This window comes from Malaclemys terrapin, chromosome 1, assembly GCF_027887155.1.
Source record: "Malaclemys terrapin pileata isolate rMalTer1 chromosome 1, rMalTer1.hap1, whole genome shotgun sequence".
Taxonomy (NCBI): Eukaryota; Metazoa; Chordata; order Testudines; family Emydidae; genus Malaclemys; species Malaclemys terrapin.
Window position 1 is genome coordinate 98,584,185 of NC_071505.1, and position 13,629 is coordinate 98,597,813.

The 13,629-nt window shown below is 41.0% G+C and overlaps 1 protein-coding gene across 1 annotated transcript in view; it reads left to right on the top strand.

Annotated features, from left to right (window-relative positions):
- Positions 1 to 13,140, top strand: part of NUAK1 (NUAK family kinase 1) — a 60,798-nt gene extending 47,658 nt beyond the window's left edge. The window contains exons 5-7 of the mRNA XM_054032899.1: positions 7,331 to 7,450; positions 7,786 to 7,918; positions 9,057 to 13,140. Coding sequence (XP_053888874.1) covers positions 7,331 to 7,450; positions 7,786 to 7,918; positions 9,057 to 10,210 — 1,407 coding nt within the window. The 3' untranslated portion in view covers positions 10,211 to 13,140. The remainder of the gene's footprint in view (positions 1 to 7,330; positions 7,451 to 7,785; positions 7,919 to 9,056) is intronic.
- The last annotated feature ends 489 nt before the right edge of the window (positions 13,141 to 13,629 follow it).

Consider the following 13,629-nt stretch of genomic DNA (forward strand, 5'->3'; position numbering starts at 1 on the left):
TCTAGGACATTGTATGTAGTCCAGGCTTCTGCATGCAGGATGGCCTCTCTTTCGGCATTACGTACCAAACTATCTTCCCAGCTCATCACAGATTTCTTGAGAGAGAGAAGAAGAATTTGGGGAATTTGTTAAATGGAATGGGCTGCGTTCATCACATGCAAACCAGTCATTTTCTCAAGCCTGTAGGAAATTGCATCAAGACAAAAGGCCTGATTCCCTCTTTATGTCTGTTTTATACCACTTCAACTCTTCTGATTTCAAGGGACTGAATCCTGATTTAAACCCCAGTGAGAGGTGAATAATACCCAAACTCAGCGTGATCAAAGCACTTCAAAATCACAGACTTTTTTTCTCAGATACTACAGTGGTTGGTGCTATTTTTGGAAGATGCTAGTCAGAAAGTAACTAGGGGCCTGATCCTGCAAGTCCTCACCCACATGAAGCATCCTGTTGACTTTGATGGGTATGAGCCAGGACTGCTCTTGTGAGCAAGGGTTTGCAGGATGGGGGTGAAATCCTAGCCCCACTAGCGTCAGTGGAAAAACTTGTGGCTGGGATTTCACCCTGGGGCTCTAGACATGTCAAATACTGCAGTGGTACTTTAACATAAATCTTGTGTTCATAGAATACCTGAAGAAATATTGGTAGCTGATGAATCTTTTAATAATTACACATTTCCTACAGCTCCCAGTAAAGAACAACTTGGGGTATTCATAGACTGTTTTCTCAAGGACCCCCCTTTGTTGGATTAAATTCTGCTTAGCCTACCGTGTGTGTGCCTTTTGCATATTTTCAGTTCTTCCTCACTCATTCCTTTGCTAAAAGTAATGCACATCTCTATATGTGCAAATGTGCATGGGCATGATATACACACAGGTGGCTATAAGCTGTCTTGCTTTCTCATGATGCCTATATTTAAACAAAGAAGCTCTTGAGGTTTAAGGATTGGGATTTGGAAACGGTTTATATTTCACAATCCCACTATCAATGGTGTTTGAATTTGGATTCCTCTGAGGGAGGGTTTTTTGTACCTTACCTACCACATTGAGAACTACTTCCAGTACTTGATATTAAACAGACTGCTGCTATTTGCCTTGATACTTTGGGGTTAGAATTTGTTATTGTGGTTTCTATGTTAGTGACACAGGGTTTTATTTCCCCCTTTTTTTCCTGTTTCATAAACAGTGTTTGTTGGCAAGGAAACACATCTGGAGCTGTAAATTATTTATTTTCAGTTGAGTAACTCTAACAGGCCCTGATTCTGAAAATATTTATACATGCTTTATGCAGAAAGAAAGAAATGTGCAGTTTGGGGCTTTAGGAAGGGGTGGCTGGTTTTGAATGCTCAGTGGAAACACATCTACTAAAATGGGATGAGACTTATAGTTTTCTGTCTTTCTAAAATGCCCATCCTCATGAACTAATATTTATATTTTTTATTTTGCCAGTAGATCCCAAAGCCCTTCACAAATTTTACTGATCGGTTGTAAGAAATGTATATAAAAAGGAACCACTTTGTTCACTGGGTTGCAAAGTATAAACTTTTCAAATAACTAGTGACACATATAGTACAGATTACACAATTGTACTATTCATCCACTATGTTAACAGCTAACATCTAATAAATGTCATTATAAGAAATCAGAACAATGTAGAGTAGCACTCTATAGTGCTTTTAGGACGGGAAGTGAAGAACATTTCATCTATTAGAAATTACCCTCTGAGCTCAAGGATTCACTTAGTCATTTTATTTCTATTTGATATCCTGCCAACTTTGGAGCCATCCTTAAATTTGATCTGATTAAATTTAAGTCATGAGGCAGATGAACAGTGTGCATAGAGATAATTGGGTTTTCGAGTTAAATTAGCCAGTAAAGTCTCTGGAAACTTGAAAGAGTCATGGACTGAAGTACAACAAACAGGAAGAATCAATGTTTGAAGATTGACAAATGTAGCATCATTGGAATCCAGACAGTTGGGAAGATCCCCACTGTTCCACAGATCAGAGTGCGTAGGGGCCTCTAGTCTAAGTTACATGGTTAGATTACCAAAGGACTTTCTATGGTGGTGGTGTTCCCTGAAAACCATTTCTTGAACACTCCCTGAAATGGGAGGAGCTGTTATATATTAAATCATAAATAATGTCTTGTTTCAGTCACTCATGAGAAGGATTGTGTGCTCAGATCCTTTGGAAGTAAAGAAAAACAACCATACTAGTTTTGGCTTAGAACTGACCATTGCAGTCCTATAGCTTAGTACTTAATGTCCTAAGCCGTCAGTATTATGTTGCATTTTTGGAGCAAATGGCTGCATAATCAGTTTCTTGGTAAATTGTGCCTTAGCACAGAATCTCAATGGATAAATCATATAACTCTGCGAAGTATGATGATGCTAAGACCTCTGAACTGAACCATGGTGTTATTTGGACCCAGAGTGTTACTATTCTGCATGTCAGTAATGGTGCTGACATCACCTAGCACAGCGGTAGTCCAGATCCATGAATGAGGCTCTTAGACACTACATCAGTTCCAGTAAATGATTATAACAAATATGGACAGTCTTATGTCAGGAAAGAAAAAACATTTTTTAAACTAAGAAAGGAAACTGATAATGATGAAACCTGTCTGATTTGTGTTACTAGCAGATTGACCACTGAACTTCCCTGCCTCTGGAACAGAGTCACGGGTCCATGCTCAAAAATGGTTCTCCCAGGATATTGACTATCTTTATCCTGGAGCAGAAAAATGGGGTGGAATCTCATGAGTTGATCCCTCCCAGGATTCCCCAAGTCAGCACAGTCTGCTATGTTGAAAAAATATTACAATCTTTATTGCATTGTATACCGTGCAATATACATAAAGCAATAGTCAGTTTAAGTTATGTGGTAATGAAGCGTGGGATCGTGCAACAAATATTAGCCTCTCCCTGTCCTGACTCACTTCCCAGCTGCTAGCAATACAATTTACTTTAAAATGAATTTATTACTACTTTGGGCTTCCGACCTTGGTCCAAATAAGAGCTTCCTCCCTCTCACTGCTGCTCCTCCAGCTCTCATTAATTTGAAACATTGTGTGGAATGCTGGAAACTAAGAGTCTCTGTATGTCGAATGACCTCACCCACCTTGTGAGGATCTATCTTTTATTGGATCAACTTCTGTTGAGGAGTCAGATAAACTTTTGAATTACACAGAGGTCTTCTTTAGCTCTGTCTAGCTCAAAAGTTGATCCAATAAACAATAGATCCTCACCCACTTTGTCTCTCTAATATCTTGGGACCAACATGGCTGCAACAACACTGCATACATAGATCCTCCCAATCAGCTACCCCTTATGCTGCTCCCCTCAGCTCAACTGAATTGCAGTCTCCCACCAATGCCTTTTGTACCAAGAGGAAGGGGGTCACCCTCTTTCACAATCATCCCCCATACTTGCCTGTGCAATCAATGGCTAGAAAGACAGTAGAGCTAAGGCAGCACCAAAAGACCAAAACTCCTGTTGATATGATAAACTTAAAATAATACAGAGTGACAGCAGGAGAGAAAAATGTAAGTAGTAGTGACAAGAAGCTGCTAACTGCACCTTCGGTTGGGCCTTAAAATGGAAACAAGCCAGAATAAGTGCTGGTAACCCATGGGGATTACATATATGCAGAACAGGCAGTTTGTTCACAGTAGATACATGTAATTCTTGAAAATTTCACCCCTAGCATGTAAATTCTTCAGTCATTCATCTGCTTTAATGGACCAAATATATTTTTAGTCTGCATTGAAATACAAAGAGCCAGATCCTCATGTGATGTAAATCAGAATAGCTCCATTGAAGTCAGTGGAGCCAAGCTAATTTATACCTACTGAAGACCTGGCCCAAGTTCTTTAAATGAATGCACACTTCATGGAATTTACAATCCATACTTATAACCAACCAATAAATTACATCTAGGTTATTGTAGTTAACAGTAAACATGTAACATGCACCTCCTAAAGCTAAGGGAAGAAAAGCCTGCTGCCAGCACTTCCCAATTTTGAAGGTTTTTTGACTTAATGCTTTAGCTCCATTTAAGTGCCAAGAACATGAAGTAATCTTGGCTTCTATTAATCTTGTTTTGGGGGGCACGACAGTTTTTACGGGAAAATCTGATAAATATCAGTCTGTGAGTATGGGAGTGGATTGTAATATAAATACCCTTTTCCTGAATGGCCAAAATGAAAACATGAATGTCCAAGTCTAGGAGTTCCTTGGTGTGAAGAGTGGTATGTGTAGCCCTATATATGTCAATGCACATATACACACATTTTATACATTCCATGGCCTTAAGGGAATGTATTTTCTTAAGGAAGCATACTGTGCAGTGTCTGCCCCTGTCTTAGCTGTATCCTGAACTAAACCAAAGCTCAGGGACTAGCAGGAAAGTTTTAACACTGAATTGGTTCCACTCTTCTTCTGATTGACAGGACACACTTCATAAGACTTAAAACCAACTTCCTGCAAGCCAGTCAGAGTGACTTGATAAGAAAGTGGAATTTAGGGCAATTAAGTGCAATTTGAGCCATGAGAATATGTCTGCAGATTGCAGTAGTACACCCCATTCAATGGTATTCCAGCCATCCAATGAAGATTTTACAAAACATACTTATTTAAGGGTTGAATTTGCTACAACAGATTGATAATGCACTAGTTGGGATATTGAATAAATTCAAATTATTATAATTATACTGGAATGGGATAAAGTACGATTAATGAAAAGAAATCAGCTACTCCTTCAGGTCTACTTTAGGAGCTGCAAATATCTGCAGGACTCTCACACACACATGCACCCCAGCAAAATATTAGAGGTGGGAGCTTGAAATGGGATAAATAGGATTTTAAAGGTGACCAAGGATTTAAGCAAAAAATGGACATGGCCCCCATTTTTTTCTTTATGATATAAAGAAAACCTGGAAGTTCTCCTCCACTCTGCTGCTTATTTTTGATTTTTAGTCTGGCATTCCCTAGTTTTGCGGCAGAACATTGGAGGTGGGGGGTGTCCCAGAGAAAGGCAAAAGAGTGAGGGGTATCAAAAAAGTTTAACAAGAACCTCTTTTTTCTTAAATGCTGATTAGACATTGCAGTTATGTAGATGTTAGCAAGAGCAAACAACGACAAAAAGTTTTAAATGCTGAAAAAAAATCCTCTTTGCCTTCTGATTACAGTATTCTGCTTTTGCTTTTTTGTCTTTTATGATGTCATAATATCACTAGTTCTTCATGGTAGAAAAGGCCCGCATTTATAAGGTGGAAAAAAAAAAAAACCTCAATAGAAAACTCCTTCCTTTTTAGTATTTTTCTTTTTGGTCTGAAAAATACTTTTGAAGCTTCCTTTATACATCATAAAGATGCAAAAACAGGGGCAGACCCAATTTATTGTTCTGTTTATTTGTTTTTTGTATTGTTTATTGTTTAGGCCATCTATTATCATGGCAGGAACCATGTTACAAGTTGTCATACTTGTCTCATGTATTCTCTGCATGCTTTCTACCCTTCTTGCATCCCTGGCAGCCATTATTGTGTGTGTTTATCAGCTCCACTCCACTGCACCCCTAAACCATCTTCTGCTGGCTGAATAGTCTTTTGCATTTTATGGGCCCAACCCTCTGCCCCATTTTTTGCTACACTGTTTTTCTACTATGGTGGGAGGCTCAGCCTTTTCCCAGAGATTTGCAGAAGGGGAAGAGGAAGCAGCTTCTGCTACCCTGCTACTGTGTTGGATTAATTTTTATAATGTAATTTAAATAACAACTAAATAAGAAAAAATGTCTATCAAGGCATTTAAACCCAGCAAAGCCCCAGCAATGTAATTCCTAGTAACATAATCCTAGATGATCATCCACCCCCTCTACAGAACCTCATATGGGTTGGCAAGCTACTCTCCCCCCAGGATCTCAAAGGAAGCCACACCCCGACTCACATGATAGTCCCATTGAAGCCACGATAGTATGGTGAGCAGGATTTGTCCCGTGAAGGGACAGCTTGACTGTGCCTGCAGCTGCAGTGTGGCTTCTGGGGTAACTGCACAGAAAGCTACTGTGAATATTACCAATTCTAAGTTTTGTGAGCCATCATTTTTGTGTCAATAGTGTACATTAATAAAAATGTGGATCTCTATGACACAGACATTTGGGTCAAAAACAAGATGAAACTGAGCTATGTTGCCTTGTGCTGGGGAAACAATGAAAATGTAAGGGATGTGAGAGTTTTTATGCCACAGTCTCACAATCTCAACTTTTGTTTGATAAGAACAAGAGCAGAGACTAGACCAGGGGTTCTCAACCTTTTTCTTTCTGAGCCCCCTCCCCCCCCCAAATAAGCTATAAAAACTCCATGGCTCGCCTGTGCCACCACCACTGATTTTCTGCATATAAAAGCCAGGGCTGGCACTAGAGGATAGCAAGCAGGGCAATTGCCTGGGGCCCCATGCCATAGGGGGCCCCACAAAGCTCATTTGCTCAGGCTTCAACTTCAGCCCCAGGTAGCAGAGCTCAGGGCCCTGGGCTTCAGCTCTGCACATCAAGGCTTTGGCTTTCTGCCCTGGGCTTCAGTGAGTCTAACACTGGTCCTGCTTGGTGGACCCCCTGAAACCTGCTTGTGGCCCCCCAGGGGGCCCCGGACCCCTCGTTGAGAGCTGCTGGACTAGAAGAAATAAATAAATGTCCCAACAATCTCAAGGGGCATTTTTAGGAATGCAGGATTTGGGTCCATTGTTTCCAATTCAGAATGGACTTCTGTTTATTGCCTTACAGAGGGCACACTGGTTTGGTTGACCATTCAAATCCATAATGGCGTAATTGATCAAAGCCTATTGAACCTGGAAAGGTTAGACAATGTGTTGCTCTTTCTCCCCCTACTATAATTGGCTCCAAATGACTTCAGATGCCACTTCCTTCTGTAATCTTATCCCCGGGTCCCCAGGACACCACTGCCTCACTTCTCCTGTTGAGTTCTAAGGGCCTGACTCTCAGTTTGCCTGCACCTTGTGTAGGCTTTTAGACCAGTGCAGCCACATCAGAATGGTAGCACTTTATGCTCACTTTGCACTGGTGTCAATGACTACACATGGTGCAGGGCAACCAGCGGATAGTAAGGTCCAGGTTCTTCCAGTTATCCTTGCAAAGATATGTGAGGTATCCAGGATTAAATGACTTACTGATGGCCGTCCAGGGAACCAGTGATTGAGCTGTGAATAGAAACCAAGAGTCCTGGTGCCTAATCCTGAAGATTTAAGCAGTAGATCTCACTCCATCCCTATCTTTTCATAAGGTAAATGTCAGTACTACAGACCCCTTTTGTCTTTACAGATTGCAGACTTTGGTCTTTCCAACCTCTATCACAAAGACAAGTTTCTGCAGACCTTTTGTGGGAGCCCACTGTATGCTTCCCCAGAAATTGTTAATGGAAGACCCTATCGAGGCCCAGAGGTAAGGGGGCACGGGAGAAGGAAAGTGAAATTAAAATTAATCTTGTGTTGGTGGCACATATACGATCTGTATTTGGTAATAATGAGCAAGAACATTAGTTCTGTCCTGATAGTATCTCACACATAGACTATGTTGGGCTTCTCCTAGGTTGGAAGTATTCAAGCTGCCTTCTGCTACTTTCATTTGCTTTGCTTACACTTTGTCAGCTGTTAAATACCTGCATGCTGGTAACCAAGCACAGCTGGATGTTCCGTTGCTTTTGTGGTGCTAATGCTCTGGAAGACTGCAGGGATCAGCTTTTGTAGCCTTTACGCTTCTTGTCTATGTATTTTTAGGTCGACAGCTGGGCCCTTGGTGTATTGCTTTACACTCTGGTTTATGGAACGATGCCCTTTGATGGCTTTGATCACAAAAATCTGATCAGGCAGATCAGCAGCGGAGAATATCGTGAGCCAACACAGCCCTCAGGTATAAAAAAAGAGCTGGTGTAAAGCAGTGAGATGACAGGAGTTCAGAATGGCTGGCTGACTTGGCCTCTACCAGCATTTTCTGGTGTGTCACTTTAGAATGACAAGTAAAAGGATCTCCCATCCCCTCTCAAAAGATCATCTGCCATCAGTTCCCATCTGGATAGAGCCCTTACCAAAAGCCCTTTTGAAATGAAAGTTTTACAGCAGATAGATTTTATTGCCTTATGGAAGCTTTAACAGGGTCTTTTAACTAGATCTATGACAGTGGAAAGTCTGTTAGCTATTGCAAGCGAAATTGTTCAGACAAGCTGTAAACTGATACAAGGTCCTGATACAGATCAGTCTTCTAGTCTAACTACATTGTGTGATATATATCAAAAGCAGAGAGAAGTTGAATAAGGGAAGCAACCACTTGGCCCAAAAACCCATTCTGAAGTCTGAATTTAATACCAATATGTTCACAATTAATATTACACAAGGGAGTGCCACCATGATTAGAACCCTGATAGAAAGGCACCAAAACATTCTAGTCCAGCTACATAATCATAATGGTCCCTGACCATGAAATCTATGAATCTATCAATAAATTTCACTAGGCATTTATTTTTCATCATTTGTTTGCCACCATTTTTCATATTCTCCCTCTTGGTTATTCCTACCTAATTTGCTTTGTGGAAATTTATCTTTAAAAATACATAAAAGACTATATTATAATTGCATTTTACTTTCTCTCCCCTTCTTTTCTTAAAAAAACCAAAGATACAAAATTAATAATATACATAATTTGAAATACCTGAGTGCCCTTTTGGTTTCCTCTAAGGCTTATACTAATCTGGGTTGATGTAAAGTTCAGTGTCTACACTGGATTCCTTCACTAATAAGGAAAAACACTCATCTACTTGAAAAGCCAGTGTTACATTTGCTTGGGTGTATTATGTGGCTTCAGATATGAAATAGCACTTAATTTCATTTCCTGAAGTTGAATTGATGGTCAAAGTCTTCCCACATAGCACGTTCACTTCACCTGTTTTGAGAAGCATAATTTCTATTAATCTGTCTTGCCCATATTTCCATTTTAAAATGAAAAAACAAATGTCTATATTTTGACTATTTTAAATGTCATTCTTTGACCGTAGATGCTCGTGGTCTGATCAGGTGGATGCTGATGGTGAATCCTGAGCGCCGAGCAACCATCGAAGACATAGCCAATCACTGGTGGGTTAATTGGGGCTACAAGAGCAGCGTTTGTGACTGTGATGCCTTGAGAGAATCAGAGTCCCCGCTGCTGGCTAGGTTTATTGATTGGCATCACCGTTCGACGGGTCTCCAGCCAGAGACTGATACCAAAATGAAGTGCCTTTCCAAACCCAAAGGTTCCGAAGTTACGCTGGAGCGACAGAGGTCCCTGAAAAAATCAAAGAAGGAAAATGACATTGTGCAATCGATCCAGGAAGGAGGAGCTGAGAATGCATCCAAACCAACCTCCAAGAGGCCCAAAGGAATCTTGAAGAAAAGGAGCAACAGTGAGCATCGGTCTCACAGTGCAGGATTCATTGAGGGAGTGGTCAACCCAGCCTTACCCTCCGCTTTTAAGATAGAGCAAGAACTGTGTAGGACTGGTGTTGTCATTAAGAGTGCCATGGAGGGAGAAATAGCAAGCAAATACGGCACTAAAGCGTCTTCCCTCATGCCAAAAAAAGGAATCTTAAAGAAGACTCAGCAGAGAGAGTCTGGCTACTACTCTTCTCCAGAACGAAGTGAATCTTCTGAATTGTTGGACAATAAGGATGAGACAGAAAACAGTGACACTTCCCCAGGCATCACTGAAACATCAAGAATTGGGTCTCATAGCCATTCCTATAGACGTAAGGGCATCTTAAAACACAACAGCAAGTATTCCACCAGCAGCATTGACTCTGCTTTGGTCAGTCCTGAAACACCGATGGTGGAAGCCATGGAAGAAGGGGTCCTGCCTGGGGATAGATTATCTCGAAGTTACAGTCGCCCTTCTAGTGTGATTAGTGATGACAGTATTTTGTCCAGTGACTCCTTTGACTTGCTAGATTTGCAAGAGAGCAGGCCAAACAGGCAAAGGATACGGAGCTGTGTCTCTGCTGAAAACTTCCTCCAGATCCAAGATTTTGAAGGACTCCAGAACCGCCCACGCCCACAGCATTTGAAACGTTATCGAAATCGGCTGGGGGACAGCAGTTTTTCCCTTCTCACGGACATGGATGATGTGACTCAGGTCTACAAGAAAGCTCTGGAGATCTGCAACAAGCTCAACTAGCACAGTGGAGAGGGTGGAAAGGGAAGGGAGTTGTCATGTGTACCTTTATGATGGAGTTAGCCTGGTTACCAATTTGCTGACAGTGGTAGGATCATCAAAATGGGTTGAATGCGCATTCTCAGCTGAAAATCATGACATATGTAAAACCCCCAAAGTCTTCTTTTGAGCATTATGCAAACTCTTTTAGTTTGCTTTATTAAAGTATTACCTAGTTGCCCAAAGAAAATATTCATATGGGATGCAAACATACAGTGCCTAGCACAGTGGGATCCTGGTCCATGATTAGAATTTCTAAGTGCTGCGATGGTACAAAGAAATAAATAATACCACCACCACCAGGATCTGGCAGACAAAGGCATAACGTAGACAAATTCAAATTGGAAATAAGGCAGGTATTTTTAATAGTGAGGGTAGTTAACTAGTAGAGCAACTTTACCAAGGGAGGTGGTGGATTCTTCATCACTTAAATCTTTCTCAATATTGGATGTCTTTCTAAAAGATATACTCTAGTTCATCCTGAAGTTATTTGACTTGACGCAGAAATTACGGGGTGAAATATCTATGGCCTGTGTTATGCTGGAGGCCAGAGTAGATGTTCACAATGGTCCCTTTTGGCTTTAAATATCTCTGAATGTGCTATAGGAAGGGTGGTTTTAAATAGTCACTCTTAGTGTGGTGTGCCTAGAAAATTTGAGGCATGTGGCTACAGATTCACATTTTCCAGCTACCATGTCATTCTCCTCACTAGCAAGGAGCACAGATTCGTATCTGACTATCAGTACTAATAGTGAAAAAATACAAGAACTGAAACCATAGTATGAGCTAGAAAAAGTTGTACATTGCAAATGGCTAGTTGATTTCTGCTCCCCACCCCCAACATATTTACTAGGTTTGTGACATTTTCCAGATTGCCAGCCAAACAAATGCCTAGGAAGGGGGTGTGTTTATCACATTCTCTCAAGGGTTAATTAAACACAAAATCCAGATTTCAGTCACTTTCACTGTCAGCAAATGGTGCCACCTTGCTTATTAGCATGTATCTGAGAGTGGAGAATAGTTTGCTTCTAGAATGTTAGCTTAAGAAAAGGTTGTAGCATGTAGTAAATGGACAGAGGACTGAGAATCAGTGAGAATGTGCCTTTTTCCAAATAAGAATGTTTTGAAGTAGGTAGTAGTGGAACAGAAGGAATTTGACTATGAGTGCTGGAATGAGAACAGTAGACTCGACAAGGGATTTGTTGTAAAAATGCAGATATCTATCTGTATTTGTAATTGGTACTGCATGAGCAGTGGTAGTCTGAAAAGGAGAAAAATGTATATGTTTCCTTGGATATATCTAAATATCCAGACTTAAGGCTTCAACTCCCATAAAGGTACCACTTGGGTCTACTGGATTACCTGAATGTAAGCCTCAGTTAGCAAGGCACTATGCGTTTGACAGGCCTGGGCAAACTGGAGTCATATGGCCAGTTTCAGATCTCATTTACATGAACATATGGCCCTGGGCTTCATTGGGGCTGCACTGGTGTGACTGGGGGCAGAATTTGGCCTGTGAGGTCAAATTGGCTACAGCCCTAACAGTCCAAACACACAAACAACTGGAGGTTAATGGGCCAAATTCTGCTCTCATCTTTACCCCAAGACTTCAGCTGGGAGCAGAATTTGGCCCACTCTCTCTGGGCATGTTCTAAAATCCTAAAAGCCATAGAGAAATAGTACCAAGTTCCATTTGCATTAGCGGAGAATCCAGAATAGCAATGTGAATAGATTTAAGATCGAACAAAGAGCTGCTTTATTGCTCATTGCTTCCCAGCTTGCAAATTCCTTATTTTGTGTGTCACAGTACTTCACTCCGTCAGCTCCTCCTTAAAATCAGCAGGATTAACAGGCATAAAGGTGGGTGAGTTTTAATTTCCTGAATCGCCTTCTCTGTTTCAATGGAGAGGTTTTTTCCTCCAGGAGACACTTGGCCAAAATTCAGCCCAGGTGTAAAAGGCATCCGTGGTGGTGTTCTCACACAAAGCAAATGCTCACTGTTCTCTTAAGAAGGGGGGTTTCAGTATGATAGTGAGGCAGCCTGTCCTCCCAAGGGTTTACATGTGTTGTTTCTGCCTCTTCAAAAATCCATGTACTATTTTGAGGGGTGCAAAGTTGACAGGTTTGTCATATTCCATTTTAGGGAAATGTGAACTAGAGACCACATGGGTTCAGCAATTCAGGTGAGCTTTGCAGCTTTGGGCAAATGATGTTCTTTTAACTATATGCCCTAGAGTTTAAGATGCCAGACCCTGAGCTGGTGTAAATCAGCCTACTTCCCTTGACCTAATGGCGTTTGACTTCAGTAGACCTACACTGACTGATACCAGCTTTGAATCTGGCTCTAAATGGGTAAATGATTTATACAGGTTTCAAGATGAAGGAGATGGACCTCAGCTTGCTGTTGTGAGGAACTGAGAAGCACCCCAAAGGCTCAGATCTCCTTAGATTTTTGCCCAGGCCTGCCATCTTGTGTACAAATGTGAATGAATGATTGACTGCTTGCTGCCAAACTGGAAATGTCATGTAGGGATTTACTGGCATGTTATCATTCCTAGAAGAATAGAAAAAAAAAAACTTGACTGCACATTATTATTAGTGTTGTGATTTTTATTTAATTTTTTTGTAATACAAAGTTGACTTTTTTTTTATTTGAATTTGTCTTTTTTTATTTATTGGTCTGAAAGCCATTTCAAAAAGGTATAATAATATATTTGGTGTAATTTAATTGGTGCAACATTATTTTACAGCTGCAGCCAAAATGGTTTTGTTTTGTTTTCCACTCATTGGTTGGCTTTAGAAGGCACACAGGGAAAACGCTGGATAATCACCCAAAGTGTTTGTATTTTTAACCTGATACTGTTTTTTATTAAATAAAAATAAAATGAACTGAATGTAAGATTTTTTTTTCTCTTTAAATAAATGTAGATCAACTGTGGCCAAATACCAATGAACTTCTCATGCAAAAATACAGCAGGATCTCCAGCAAACTGTACTGAGTTGTTTACTCAAAGCTTTTGGCTTATTTGTGTATTTGAAGAGAATATGGGTGGCCACTGAGACTTGCATGCTGAGCCCTGGTCTACATTGAGGGGTGGGGAGGGGGGGCATTGATCTAAGTTACACAACTTCAGCTATGTGAATAACATAGCTGAAGTTGACGTACTTAGATTGACTTACCGTGGTGTCTTCACCGCGGTGAGTCGACTGCTGCCGCTCCCCCGTTGACTCTGCCTGCGCCTCTCGCAGCGCTGGAGTACAGGAGTCGACGGGAGAGCGCTTGGGGGTTGATTTATCGTATCTAGACTAGATGTGATAAATTGATCCCCGCTGGATCGAGCGCCACCTGCCGATCTGGCAGGTAGTGTAGACATACCCTAAGA